Source organism: Lonchura striata, chromosome 3, assembly GCF_050655825.1.
Source record: "Lonchura striata isolate lonStrDom1 chromosome 3, ASM5065582v1, whole genome shotgun sequence".
NCBI classification, from domain to species: domain Eukaryota; kingdom Metazoa; phylum Chordata; class Aves; order Passeriformes; family Estrildidae; genus Lonchura; species Lonchura striata.
The window spans coordinates 8,072,456-8,087,460 of record NC_140705.1 but is presented as its reverse complement, the minus strand read 5'-3'; the positions used below and the strand labels follow the sequence as shown (position 1 = coordinate 8,087,460).

The 15,005-nt window shown below is 38.5% G+C and overlaps 1 protein-coding gene across 6 annotated transcripts in view; it reads left to right on the top strand.

Moving 5' to 3' along the window:
• Positions 1–15,005, top strand: part of KLHL29 (kelch like family member 29) — a 387,294-nt gene that overhangs the window by 65,160 nt on the left and 307,129 nt on the right. For 5 of the 6 annotated variants that reach the window (XM_077782446.2, XM_085576262.1, XM_085576259.1 and 2 more), the window contains exon 2: positions 907–1,013. Coding sequence is in view for 3 of the 6 variants with exons in the window: in XM_085576259.1 (XP_085432385.1) it covers positions 907–1,013 (107 nt within the window). In the remaining 3 variants the exon portion in view is untranslated. Of the gene's footprint in view, positions 1–906; positions 13,861–15,005 lie in introns of all 6 variants that reach the window. The other variant, XM_085576261.1, reaches the window with a different exon arrangement.

The window sequence follows — 15,005 nt, the reverse complement described above, 5'->3', positions numbered from 1 at the left end:
TACACAAAAGTAAAGTTTATATAAAATGAGAAAATACTTAAGCTGAGGCAATGTGACAGAAGCCCCAATTGCATTGCAGAGGGAAGTGCACTGTAAACTTCAGATTCAGATTTTATCAATTCAGTTACATGTATGCAGCAATCTTGGCTTTGTAAGAATCTTCTTGGTAGAAACTGAAACTCTAGGGCTAAAAACGTGAAATCAATAGGCACAGTTATATCCACTTCAAAAAAATTTGTATTGATTTGCAGATAACGACAGCAGTTCATTCTTGCAGGATTACATGCCACTTCCTGTCATAAAGATTACTTCAATATGTATTGCATCTGAAATGGAGACTGTAGGGATAAAACTGCTTTGCTTTAATGAATAGACGTTTTACTCTGTGCATTAAAATGAGATATATTCCTTTAAATTTATCTCCAGGGATTATTTTGATTTCATGGGCAAACTCTGTGTTACCAAAGACTCTAGAACACGTTTAAACTTTTAAATAGTGTTGGATTGCCTTGTTTTTGCAAGTGCTTGAACTCTTCTTCTCTTTGATAGCAACTAATTAAGCAAAATATTGTGCTCTTTCTGGTCTCCTCCACATCCTTGATTAGAGGGTTAACACCATGTTACCTTGGGTATTAGATGTTTTTTGCTAAACCCTGAGTGCCTACCAGCATCTAACTCTGTGCTTTGTAACAAATGTCTGTCGCCTTCTGGGGTTTAAGTTCTCTATTCTGATCATGGTGGTCTCCCATTGAGCAGCCTTTTTCTTCTTTTTTTCTTTTTTTTTTTTTTTTTTTTTTTTTTTTTTTTTTTTAATTCCGGTTCTGTGATTTATTTGAAGCCTATTCTCATTACACATAGGTGATTTTGTCTTTGTGTGTTAAAGTAACTCTTTTCAACTCTTTCTAGGTAATCTGGCTTCCCAGAAATCTTCTGCTAAATGCAAGGGTTTGCTGTCCTGTTTACTGACTGTTAGACCTGAGGCTGATTTTGATACAGATTGTGGATATCGTAGGGTAAGTGTGTAGATATCTCTTTTTTTTTTTTGTGTTATTTCTTTCATGGTGTCTTCCTGGCTTACACAAACACAATTTGGGCATTGCTTTCTCTTTTAGTGGCTGCAGCAAGTCCCAATTGCAGCATGTGCAGCTGAGCATCTGTGTTATAATAGAAAGATATTGTAATATGGTAAATGCTAATGCTGTAAGCCTGATCAGGACTATTTTAATTTGGTGGTGTAGCTCCAAGAGGGAGCAATGTTTTTTGTTTTATATAGGCCTAGACTCATGGGGCCATATTTTATAAAACTGTAAAAAGCTGTAAGAAGCTTATTTGGGCATAGTGAACTTTGAGATTTACGCTGATAAAAGTGCATGTATTTTTATATTACAAATGAAAAATTCTTCATAATGTACATGGTTAAAATATCTCTGAAGTTTACAAGATTGAGTTCAAATATTTGGAAAAGGGAGATAGAAGGTTAGTTGGTTTCTTGGGGGCATGGAAAGGGAAAAGAAATAACTGATTCCTTCTCTTATCCAATCTACTATGCACATTACAGTAGAAACTTAAATACTTGACTTCATTGTTGAATGACTCTTGTGGAATTTTTCACCCCTCCTGCCTATGGGAGGAAAGTTCAACTTTGTGAACAGACATTTGACTTTTCATTCTTTTTTTTTTGCTTCTTCCTCAGTCTTGATCCTGCCTGCTGTTTTTCTTGCTTATTCCCTTTTCTAGCTTCTTTTTGCACTTCTCTGTTTTTTTCATTATGGAGCTAATTCTTTGCCTTATGCTGTTTCTTGTCCTCCTGTCTTCCTTTGACCAGCTTTCTGGCTTCTTCCATCCAGATATCTAATTTTTTGGGATAACTCAGGCTGGATAACACTTGTGCAGTTGTCTAGTCCAGCCTCCTGCTCACAGCAACATCACTTTTAAAGCAGGTTGCTGGGGACCATATATGGTTTGGTTTTGAATATCTCCAAGGATGCAAACTCCAAAATTTTGTAGACCCCTGTTACCATGTGTCGCCACCTCATGAAGGATATTTTCTTCATTTATAACCTTAATTTTCGTTATTGCAGCTTCTTTGTTCTTGTCACATCACTGGCCTTTCAACAATAGGCTAAATCTGTTCCCTCTGTATCCCTTCCCTTCCCTTTGGGAAATTATCCCTTCCCTTTGGGGAACTGGAAAACACAGTGAGATCTGGGGGAGACCTCTTTTCTAGACACCACTGTCCTCCACTTGCCTTTCTCCAGTATGTCAAAGCCTTCTTATTCTGGAGGGCTCATAAATCCTGCAGGAAAGGGGAGAATTGCTTCCCTGGGCCTGCTGGCTGTGCTCTCACCAGCACAGCTCAGAATGGACACACTTGTGTTTGTTTCAATGGCATGTTGCAGGCTCAGATTATACCTGCTGTGTGTCAAGACCACTAAGTCCCATATTATTTTTCATATTTTCAGTTTGTTTAATCTTTCTCATATGCTGTCATACATTTCTTACTTCCAGCATTTGCTCTTTCTTCGCAGGATTCCTTATTGAACATCTCAGTATCCCCAGTGCACCTTCATCACAATGTTTCTGGCAACCTCTTCCCATAAATGTGCATGAGCTACACTTCGGAAATAGTGAAACACTCTTGGAAATAAGTTTATTTCCATGAGCAGCTAGCTTAAAGCTTTCCATGTAGCTTTGATAATTTAAAATTATTTTTCAATTCCTGTCATTGGTATATTCACAATAGATCAGGAAATTGTGTGTATGCTTGGGTGTGTGCAAATGTGCATGAGAGAGTGTATTTAATCCTTTTTTCTGTACTGCCAGTACACAGCCATAAATAGTGTATATAATAATATGTATATGAAACTTGCTGGAAATCAAGTTTGAGTTATGAACAAGACTTACTTTATGTTTGTCCCTGCATGTGTGTAAGTGATGCTACAAATTGCAGATGCCAACAACTGTAATTGTAGTGGTGGTTAAATCAAATGTTCTACTCTTTTTCTTTTATTTTTTGTTGGCCCTCATGATGAGTAATACATCTGCTTTTCCTGTATTTTAATAGACCATGTATTGGGAAGTATTCCAGAGAAGGGACACTCAGAAATACAGTGTCAGCTTTAGCTTGACATGATGATCAGATGATTCTTGGGGAAAGGAGATGTAGTCCTGTGGTCCTGGAAGCTTTGCTGCCTGATTCCTTAGGGGAAGGACCAAGAGGACATCAGTAGTCCTGTGCTGAGTTCTTTGTTACTAGTTTGGCCAGGGTGGCTGGGGCTCCTGTACAAATCTCTCTATTTATATCTGCCAAGGATAACAAAATAATGCACTGGAGTGCAAGTGGAGCAAAGAGGGTTAAACAAAGTCAGAGGAAAAAACAATTGAGCAGGAAATAAGAGAAGTGGAAAGAAAGGAAAATGTACAGAAGGGAGGATAAAGACTTGCAAGAAAGTGTGCTGGTTTTAATTCAGAAAAGTGTTGTCCAACTCATGAATAAGTAGTTACACTAGTGCAGCTCATATGGTGATGAGTGACAGTTTAATTCACTTTCTGTGGTGGGGAATGTCTAGTAAATCTGGCTTGTGATAAGTTGCCACATTGCCTAGTCACATCAGTATGAAATGTCTGGGATAATCTTAGGCTGAATATCCAGTTACTGCAAAGTGATTCTGTTGGGCTGTGTGATGCCCATGAGCATTTCTGCCACAGTGGTCTGGTTATATATGTAACAAAAGAATTAAAAAACTAGTAATTTTGAAATGAGAAGCCAGGTGTGTCCAGCTTCTCTTGGAGGCTTCTGTTATATGAGAGAAATAGTTTGAAAAAGCCCTGATTTTCAGGATGGGCTCCCACTGTCTCCTTCTGGTAGTGAGCTGCACGTAGGAGTTGCACACTTGTCTGTCTCACCCATTTTTGAATATTCCTAGTTCAGCTGTTCCCCTTAAAAAGCCTTCTAACTCAATTTCTCTGAAGGATATAAATAGTATTTCTGCATGTTGACTGTAGCCCTGTATATCCTGATAGTCACGTGTGGTTGCAGTTTTTGTATTCCAGCTGAAGAAGTACTTAACCCCAGTGTTTTCTGGTTCAAACTGAATTAATTTTCACCATATGCAGCACCTCTTACAATAGTGCGAGTGGTAGGGAGGAATTTGAAATTATGTTGAGAGCTGTTTTGGTGAAGTTATTTTAATAACTGTGGGTCTCCCTGCACAGCAGACTGATTGATTTTTGGAGTATTTCTTAGGAGAAGAGGTCAGAAAGGTGTGTAAACTCAAATGACCACATGTGTTTAGGAACTTGAGCACAGTGATTGTGTTTTGCTTTTCATTTTTCACAGTTTCCAAGTGGGTGAAAGCAAAGATTTGGATTTGTTCCATTTTATCCATTTCAGAAGAAGGAGCAAGCCAAATAAAGTAAAAAAAAGTTAGTCACAGAAATCCAGGGTCATATTTTGTGGGTGAATTTGTGATAAGCTTTGGGATGCAGCAGAGAAACCCAATAGCAACTTCGCTTGTCTTTGGGATGGTATTCAAAGAGCAATTCACTTTGTAGGGATTGTCTTGTCCAAGCTCCTGCTCAAATCAGGCAAACTGCAGAGGCAGGGCAGGTTGTTCAGGGCTGTGTCCATGTCCAAGAAAGTCCTTTAATACCCCTGAGGATGAGAGCTGTGCAACCTCCCCACAAAGCCATTCTGCTGCTTAAGCACCTGCTCTGAATTCTTCTTTATCCCTTACTAGATTTTCCCTTGATGCAGCTTGCACCTGTTGCCTCTCTTACTGCACACCCCAGGAAGATTCTGGCTCACCACATGCTCCACACCTTTAACCATGACAAACTGGAGATGTATGGTTATAAAAAGCTCAAATCAGTGCTTCCCAAGCACTTGTGAATCAGACAGTATTTTGTGAGTTTGCATCCATTTAACAGCATCTGTATTGGGGTTTGGGGTTTTTTTTTGTGTTTTGGTTGGTTTTTAAAATTTTGTCAGAGGTTTTTTTTTTGTTTGTTGGTGGGGGAGGTTGCTTTATGGTTTTTTTTTTGTTGTTTGTTTGCTTGTTTTTGGGTGCTTTGTTTTTTTTTTAAAGAGGACTCTTGATTTTATTGTGCTGTTATGTCAGGGAGCAAGGATGGAGTGAGGCACAGACAACACTCAGTCTTCACATCTCTGTAGATGCCAAAACAAAAATACCTGTGTTTGTTTCTGCCTATAGATAGTACATGTCAAGTAGACATGGATTTAGTCACAAAGCTTGGAGTTGGATATGCTTCCCATTCCTGTCTCTTCTACACCCGTCTTAGTAATACCTGCCTCAACTACATGCCTTTAAAATAGAGATTATGCACTCTAATTCACAGGAATGCTACAAGTTCTACAGTAACCTAAATGCTTTTAGTTACTTAGGAGAAAACTGCTATAAAAAGGTGAAAATATGTATTTTTGTGGTATAAACTGTATGTTTGTACTTGCACAGATTTATGTTAACTGTATACTTTTTGTAGGCTGCTTTTAAACCTAAGAAGTGTTATTCTATAATGCATTGTGTTACTGTACAAATTGGATGCTTTTATCCAAATTACGTGTTGGAAATCAAAGGTGACATACACAGGGGTTGTTAGGATAGCCTTTTTTTCACACAGAAGATTTGGAAGGAGAAAGAAACCTTAGAAACTTGATTCTTTTAAAAAGTAAGTTCTTTTACAAAAGCAGTTAAGTATTCTTTCTGTCAGCTTTAATAATAATGAGCTTTTTGGTGCTGGGATGAGCAATAATTGCAAATGGCAAAAAGTCATCAGAATGTTGTTGCTCTGATTGCAGATTTTATTAATCGTAAAAGAAATGATTCACCTAGAAAGGCTCTTTTATAAATACTCATTTATATGAAGATTTTCTGCTTAATTTATTTTGTTTTTTAAAAAAAATTTAAAAACCCTCAAAACCCCACAACCAGGAACCTGCATAAACATAGTCCTGTCCTTCAAAACACTGATTATTTTGTCCTTCCCATCTAGTTTGCTTAAAATGTCATCTGTGCTCCTTCTTATCAGTGGCACCAATCTTAATTTTGCCTCCTCTTACTCAGAAATGTATGTGAAGCTTCTTGGAATTATTTTGTAGTTGAGTACTGTGCATCTTCCCTGCGTGAATTTCCTCCACATTTAAAAAGGATGTTTATCTTTTATGAATGACTTCTTGGGTAGATGAGTTGTTTGGCCCTTTACATGTTTCTGATCTCATGATGTGTTGGGATTTGCAGATGTAAATTAAATTTTCATCTGTTTTCTCCCACTCCTTTTATGTTGTTTTCAACATGAGTCTTGAGTTAATAAAAATGGAGCACATCCTTCACCGTAAGAATACAATTAATCAGTGAGGCTGTCCTGTGAGCTTAAAACAGGGTACATGCTAAAATATCTCTTTAATTGGGGTTTTCGATGGTAAACTTTTTGGGGTAATGGTGCATCCTTTTCATGTGCCTGCTAGAGAATTCCTACAGAGAGCATTGCTACGGCATGAATATTCAACAGCTGTCTGCCCCTGGTTCCTTTTGCTGAAATATTAATAGAGCAGTGATTCTTCACCTAATCGTGCCAAGATCAGGTGCCTGTAACTAATCCTACTGACAATATCCCAGTATCCTGCACACACCCCAGCCTTCTTGTGGGACCACACCTTTCTGGACCACACTGAACACCAGCTGCTCTCAGCAAATCCACAACTGCAATTGCTAAAATCATGATGGGCTCTGCTCCTGGCTGTGTGCCACCAGGTCACCCTTTCAGCCTGTGGAAGGACAATAACTCCAAGGGGGCAATAAAGCTGCAACTCATCATAGCAAAAAAGAGTTCAGATGTGCAGATGGAGAAGCACTTGACTATAATGCCCATTGTGACGAAGCTGTCTTTGAACATTGCTGTATTGAGATCCTTCACTTGGCATTGTGCTCACTTAGGTCTTTTCAGGACTGGGTTGCAGGAGAGTTTGTGGCAAATCCTCTAAGGAAGTGCAGATTTCCTGTGCTCTGCCATGTTTCGGGCTGTAACTCAAAAACAGAATTTCACAGGATTGATGTGGCAGACTTCTCAGTGTATTTTCTAAACTAATATTTAAAGTATGCCCCACTAATTCTGGTCTTAGAGTTGGCTGTTGAAAGTCTAATGTATTTTAACACAAAATTATGCAGGCTGAAGTGAAGTTGGGTATGGTAGTGGAGCAGATTCTTCTGTTTCATGTGTATTTGAAAGCTGAGAAAGCTTCTGCTGAAGTCAGACAACACTGGCTTGTCAAATTGCTCATGAACGAAAAGATTGCTCTTGGATGGAATTAATTTGCAGTATCTCATTTACTATCTTAGTTTTGTCATGAATTTCCCCTACTCGGTAGCCTGAAATGCCAAATGAAAAAGTGTTTCAGTGGGAGATAATATAATATATTAAGAAAATGTTATTGATCACAGTATGCTTTTACTGGAAGATGACTTTTTCTGACCTGAACACAAGGGACTTTGCCTTGTTATAGTAGGAAAATGTATTGTAATATGCAAACAGGATTATTGTTAAGGTCACAGCAACTTTGTTTTTACATTCCATTTTTTCTGGAAGCAAGCTTCTCCACTGCTAATGCTGTCAGCTGGGCAAGAGTGAGAACTATATCAGTTTTGGACTTCCAAGCAAGAGATTGCAGCAAGTGTTCTTAGTTTTTGGAGTAGGGAATAAATACTGTTTTCCACATCACCAAAGGTCAGGACTGTATTTCGATAGGGATCACTGTAAGCATTTCATTATGATGATGGACAGCTTTGTGGTGGTTCTTTGTCATAAGCAATTAATGTACTTTTCCTCATCACACATGTGTTTTACATGTACCTTACAGACAGAAAATGTTGCACATTTGGGTTTAGAGTGGCTTCCACACACAAGGACTGTGAGACAATTTTTCTATGTAATGTGGGAAGATTAGCCAGGTGGAAGAGTCCATGTCACAGACAGCTTATGTGGGTCTGTGGACATAATTGCTCTGCAAAGAATGAAAGCATAAAGTTGTGATGAGATGCTCAGTACAGGCAGCTTCAGAACAAGGACACTTCTAAACATGTTTGATTTTAAAGAGGGCTTCCATTGCATAAGCAATAACTCAGAGCCATTAAAATCTTGCTTGCAGTGAGGTTGCTTTCTGCTGAAGGGCTCAAAATTTCCCCTCAAGGGTAAGCATGTCATTAAGATGATAATTCTTAAAGTTATTTTCAGCTATTTTTTAAGGAAACTCATCCAAAGAACATTCTGCAAAACTTTGCTCTTCACCAAATCTTATCTCTGTGTGATATAAGTTATAGTAGTAGCCATGTTAATGTAGACTGGAAACAGAAACTCTCTTGGAATAAATTAGGGAGAGTTGCACTGCAAATCCAAGAATATTGTCTTTTCTGTGTTAGTTTTCCTTTTGCCCTGTTCCACTTGCAACATATCCCTCCAGTGGTTTTCTCAGTTTTTGTTGCAATAAATCTCCACTTCAGTGAATTTGAAGATACAAAGCTGTCTGCAGAAATTAATCTCTGGTACAGTAGTGGGTTACTAACCTGCTCAAGGTTTCTACATGGCAAAATGATTTCTTCACTTTAAGAAACCATTTCCTGCACAGGCAAAGCACTGTTACTAAAATGGTTGTTATATTCTGAAATTTAACTGTATTTTCCTTGCAGGTTTTTCTAATTCAGTTTGTACAATGAGAAGTTGTTGTAAAGCAGGGGAACAGATATTAGTTGTGTGCAAGACCTGTTTCCCTGCTTCCCTTTTGCAGACTCCTCTTCTGACATGTGCAGGAGAGAGACCACTTGTGTTATTAAAGCAAGCAGAATGGAACAGTTTAGATTTTGGCTTTTAAAAGGGTAAAAAAACAACCACAAAACGTAGATTTTTCTTCTTGCCCTTTTTAGCTGCAGGAGTTTGCTATGGTTTATTTAGCTCAAGAAACATGACATGCAAGTATAGTAAAGGTTAATTGTTGGACTTCCCGCAAGAATTAATCCATTGTTTGTACTTAGGATGTTAAAAAAATGTGCAAAATACTTTTTACTTTCCTTCATGGCTTAAAGAGAAGCAGAGTTATGACCATCACTTCATTTCCCAGTCTCTGTGGGACCTTGGTTTAAGGCATCTTGGCTCCCAGGATCAGCTCAGTTTGTGTGGATGTCTGCCCTGTGGGACTCGTGCTCCTAAAGATGCTTTATGTTGCCACATGCTTTCTTGCTACTTGGTAGGAAAACGATGCTCAGCCTTTGTAATTCTCTTCGTCTTCCCAAGATGTGCCAGAGCTCACCCCACTCACAAAGCCTGTCTTGTGCAAACACGAGTCTCCAAAACGCAGTGGCAGTTCAGGACGGCTGGGAATGTGTCCCTGTCAGCTGTGTTCAGTAAGGATAGGTAGAGTTTCAACACGTGTTGTTTAAAAACAACTCTATCAACACAGCTGTTCAGCATTTCCTTGCAGCCTTTTGTGACTAGCTCTCCAGAATGCTGTTCAAAATACCACTAGAATCAGCTACATCTGGCCAACCCCTTGGATGAACTCAGGTATTAGTTTGATGTGCCTGAAAAGATGAATTATTTACACATAAATCCATTTAGTTTTCATGTTCCCTATCTTCATGAACTGAAAGATGAATGGAGGAAGAGAGGAAAAAGAGAAACCCCATGGGAGAACAGTTTGTACTGTTGAAATAATAGTTAAGTTGTTTTTTTTGTTTTTTTAATGGTTCTTGGTGGGCCCTGTAAACCCAGGGAGAGTATCATTCACTTTTCTGCATCTTGTGCTGAGTGGGAGAATTCAGTAGTAAGCACAAAAAACAACAGTCTATAAAATCCCTTTGTATGTTTGTAGAAAAGCTTGATATAATGACATGAAAAGTATCTCTTAATCTATGCATCTAATTGTAATGCAGTAAAGAACAGCTTATCTACTTACAAGTATGTGAGCAAAAACATTTACGTTGAGCATTTATGGGGACACAAAGAGGTGGCTCTTGAGGAGCAGAGAAAGCTTTCTAATTTGTTTTTCCAGTTTATAGGAGTTTTGTTTTTTTTAAAAAGTCTTTTGCACAGAAGAGATAAATTGAAAGATGCCGATAAATTGGAAGAGGTGGTGGGGTTGCTGTGGGAAGATCATGGCCAGATTTGAATCTTCCCTTACACAATCATAAACCTGCTCCTGAGCTGCTTCATGTCCCCGTGAGACGTGGCTCTGTACAGCCTGACTTTGAATAATAGAGCTGCCATTAGAGCCCAACATAAAAAAGATGATTGGCTGTGTGCTTGATTTACAGGAAGGCAGAAGTGGTGAAGCATACGGTACACCAGGGGATATTTATGCTGCTAATGCTTAAAACACAGCCCAGTGCTTTGCACGCTGTAGATGCTTTGAAATGGCAAAAACAAAGGTGCGAATGGCAGTAAATCCAGTTATTCTGATAGTTGAATGGCCCCAGATCAAGATCAGGCTGTGCAGTCTCTTCAACATGCAGAGCAAGTCTGTTAAAGCCCCTGTTTAGTTACTGCCTGTTACAGGATTATCGGCTTTGAATCAAAGAAAATAATTTCAAATATGTTAGGATTTAGGGTATATTGTTTCATCTTCATCAGTTTCTAATGCAAGAATTATTTTTTCCAATTTATGTGCAAATAGGCTTTCAAAATCTGTTGCTGTGAACTGAGATTTTGTCAGATTTTTTTCCTTCATCAAATTACTCCTGTTCTGCTAATAACTGTCAAATTGCACCTCAACTCAGCATTTTCTTGATTTATCTTCCCTGCAGTAGCTAACAGTAGCTCTCTGAGGTGTATCACTTGGCTGCTGTGCAAACAGGCTGCTCTTAAGGTACTGAGCTGTGCATTTAAATTTTTTGAAATGTTACAGCAATTATATTTGATTCTTAGAAGAAGAATTCACTGTTGACTCAAACTGGATAAATTTTTCAAAATGTGGAGGGTTTTTTCTCAGATGTTCATAAGCTGAGCGGACATTTGGCATTCATCATTCTGCAATGTCTAAAACAAAATACTAACTCTATGTTTTTAGTCTGTTTTTTCCTAAAGAAAATATTAGTCAGATCTTTCTGCTAAATAATACATTCTGGTCTATTTGCACAAATACATCCCTTTCCATGCTTCTCCAGGAAAACACTTTATGGGGAGGGGGGGTCCTGGAGAAACTGGTTTGGGGTTAGTTAATAACTGCCTTAATGTAAAGATGTTAGAGTTACTTCTGGCTGCTTCCTTTCTAAAGGTGTTTCTAATTAAAGAGCATTTGCTGAGCTTGGATTAATTTTATGTGATACAGAAAATTCACCTGTATTCCCTGAAATACCATTTCTAAACAATTTTCTGCATTTAAAGCAATTTATTTCTCTCAACCCTCTTATTTGGGGAAAACAGCTAGAAGAAAAAAAAATACCTAGTTGTCTACTAAGCCTCTTCATGCAAAGTGCATATTAGCCCTTCTCCACTCATAAAAGCACTCACAATTTTATAGAAGTTGCTTGATACTAAGAAAATGTAGATGCACACCTGTGTGCTGTGTGGACTTGAACCAACAAGATCGATATATCCAAATTACAGCTGCTTTGTCTAGTATGAATGAGATGCTACTTCCATTTTCGGGTAAAAGAAATCAACAACTATTAATTTGGCAGAATTATTTATTTCTTACTGATGATATTTTCAGTGTATCTAATCAGAGCACTCATGAATAGAAATGAAACAATTTAAATAGAGCCAGTGTACATTGTATGATCTTGTTTTCTCAAACTGTTCCATAATGCAGTGAATAAATTTATCTGTTCTACTGAAAAGACTTCTGCAGAAATCATGCACATTGCTTTCACCTCTATTATTTAATACAACTGTTTTATAACTCTTGGAAGATGGTTATTTCTGCTGCTGCTACAGGCATCTGGAAAAAATGTTCATTTTGGGGCAAGAGAAGGGAAAAGCAGACTTAGAGAGTCTGAAAATCCAGGAACACCAGGAACACTTAACTGAAAGGTGTGTAGAAAATGATAAAGTGATCTTACTTCATATTGTCCCCCAACCCTTGTAATAGCAAGGTCCAGATTTACAGAGGGTAAAGTAATGACTGAATAGAGGCTGGTCTGAATCAGTATCTGAGCCCCTTGGAGGCACAGGGAGAAATGCATCTGTACAGAGGCAATGCTTACAGAATGTCCTGGTAGAACTTGAATTTTACTCTGAATCATTGGATAAATGTGGGCCACTGTGAGAGAGAGACAGATTTTAGGTGGCCTCACCGCTAACAGCTTTTGCCTGTCCATCAGGCCTGTTGGGATCCTGGTGGGCTTTGCAGAAGGTTGTGTTCTCCTCGAGGTGTTGTCCTCTGAGTGTGCAGTTTGGGGTGGTGGTGGCCAAGGGTGCCAGCAGTGAACTTTGCACTTGATGCTGGAGGAGACCACTCTGTCATAAGGGATCTGATCAAAATTCTGTAGAATGCACTGTTTAAAATGTCTTTTTAGTAAAACTTTTCATCCAAAATTCAAATTTGTTTATTAAAAGTTAGTGCTTACTTAGAGATCTTTGCAGTCTAATTTTTTTCTCTTTCCTGCTTTTTTTATTTTATTTATTTTTTTTATTTTTCCTCCTGGAGAATTCTCTTTTGCATATAAATTATTTTATATGGGGAGCTTTGCTTATCCTTAGTAGCTAAGAATATAAACTGATCTTGGAGGTGAATCTACACAGACTGGAAGCAAACTCGGAGACCCACGTTATCTTATCCTTCCTACTGAAAGGATGCAGATACAAAATGCCATCATAATTTCTGTTACAATGCCATTGAAAATTGCAACTCCACTATCCAGGCATGGTTTTGGTAAGCAAAATCTCCTAACTCAAACAGGTTTTAGATTGCTGTAGTTCATTCATAGATACCAGAATAGAAATACTTGCTTCTCCTCCCTAAAGCTACCCTAGGATTATTCAGTATAAGCCATGGCATACATTTCACTTTTCCACAATTAATTCTCTTAATGCTTTGGAAAGGGTTGTGGGCAATACAGGTGGAACTGGCTGCTGTTTGTGATCTATCCTTTACTTTTCTTCTCCCTGTTTTTTTTTTTTTTCCACTTGAGGAATTTTAATCCCAAAATGAATTCCAGCACTTAGATGCTTTTAAAACCTTACTGGCAACCATCACCTCTTAATCTTTTTACATTTCTTGTGATTAGCAGTGCTTTCTAATCCTAACACCAGACCCAACAGCAACTGCTAACTGCACTACTTGTTTTACAGCTAAATCTAATCCTTCTAGCAGTCTGAGGCCAACATTATATTTATCACTCTGAAATTACTAACTACAAGATGTTGTGGCAGTTCTTCAGATGTTTTTTGGGATTTTTTGTGTGGTGGTTGTTTTTTTTTTTTTTCTTCTTTTTACTTTATCATTCCTTATCATGAATTGATAAATATAGCAATTAGTATATTTCCAGAAAAAGATGAAAATAGGTGCTTCCCCCCCTTCCTTCAGGCTTATTGTTCTTTTCTTTCTCTCCTGGTCCTGGAGAAGCAATTTGCTTTCTATCTGAGTTTATGATTAGTAGTGAGATGTGTAGGTGTAATGTGTTTTAGTGGCTTTTTTCCCCCCTCTTCCTTTCCCTCCCCCCCACACCTATTAATATATCTGTTAGTAAGCTAATGCTGTTAGGCTATGCAGACTGCTCAGTGTGCAAGGAGAGCTAAGACAGCCATCAAATCCTCACTCTGCCCTGAAACATCTCTCCCTGTGCCAAAGGCTCTGTGTGCGTTTGTCCATGAGGCAGCAACAGATTTTATATCCAGTGACTTCTCAAAGGAAGGGTAAGGAAATCGCTGTTGTAGATTTACTGGTCTGAGGTTTTTTTACCTTTTTCCCACCTGGAAAGTTGTGTGGGTGTTTACAGTCTCTACAGGAACTGTTCTGAATTTACATTTGGAAAGTAGGAAGGGAATATCATAAAACTGAAAACTTCTCGTTGTTGCTGCTTGGATTTTTTTCTTTTTCCCATGGGAGTGGCCAGGGAGGTTTATCCAGGAGCACACAACCCCCAGATGACCCTAGTTACTTAAATCCTGGAATTATTTTCAAGGTGAGTGAAAAGAATGGCAAACAAAGGCTGCAGAATAAAAAATAGCATTTTTCCATAATCACAGTAGGTAATGGCTAATGGCATCTTCTGCTGCTGCTAGGGTCTTCCATGGTCTGTTTTTCTTAGGTGTGATTTTCTTTCTCCAACCAAAGGAAATTTGAGCATTATTTATTGGCAGCACTGAGAAAGCATTTTGGATTTTAAAGCAAGGTAGGAAAGTTTTTTATATATTTGTAGATATAAACATGTCCATTTGTGTTTATGTATTTAAAGAACAGTGGTCCTTGCTCTGTGAAGATCTGTCTGCTGGTCCTGGTGTCTGCAAGCTTGTCTGTATTCTCTGTCAATGGACTAATAAATGATGGTACTTCTCTCTGTGTTCTTTGCCTTGTTCATATACTCTTACCATGTTAGCTCTGCAAAAAGTGCTACTTTTGTTTTTAAAACAGGAACAGAATTGCAAAGCAATATGTAGTTCAAAACAATAAAAAAATGTAACTGTGTTGTTGCCCTTTTCACCTTATTAAATGTATAGTTACTTAAATCACTTTAATCTATCTCTAGAGGGATTGTCTGGCTGCTGCAAGAGGACACAGGGCTTTCATCTCTGCTCAGACAGAGCTGCTCCACATCTCTGGGGGGGAGAGCAAGTCCATGCCTGCTCATCTGGGATGTCTTCTTTTTCTATTGAACAGCCAGGAAATTTCAGAGAGCTGTATCTTCCCCATGTACTTGTGTGCCCACCCAGCTGCTCTCCCTGCTCTGGCTGTTTCCTGAAGAGAGGTTCTGGCTGCCCCCTCCTGGAAGTGTTCAAGGGCAGGTTGGATGGGTTCCTAAACAAAACTGGTCTAGTGGAAGGTGTCCCCCATGGGAAAG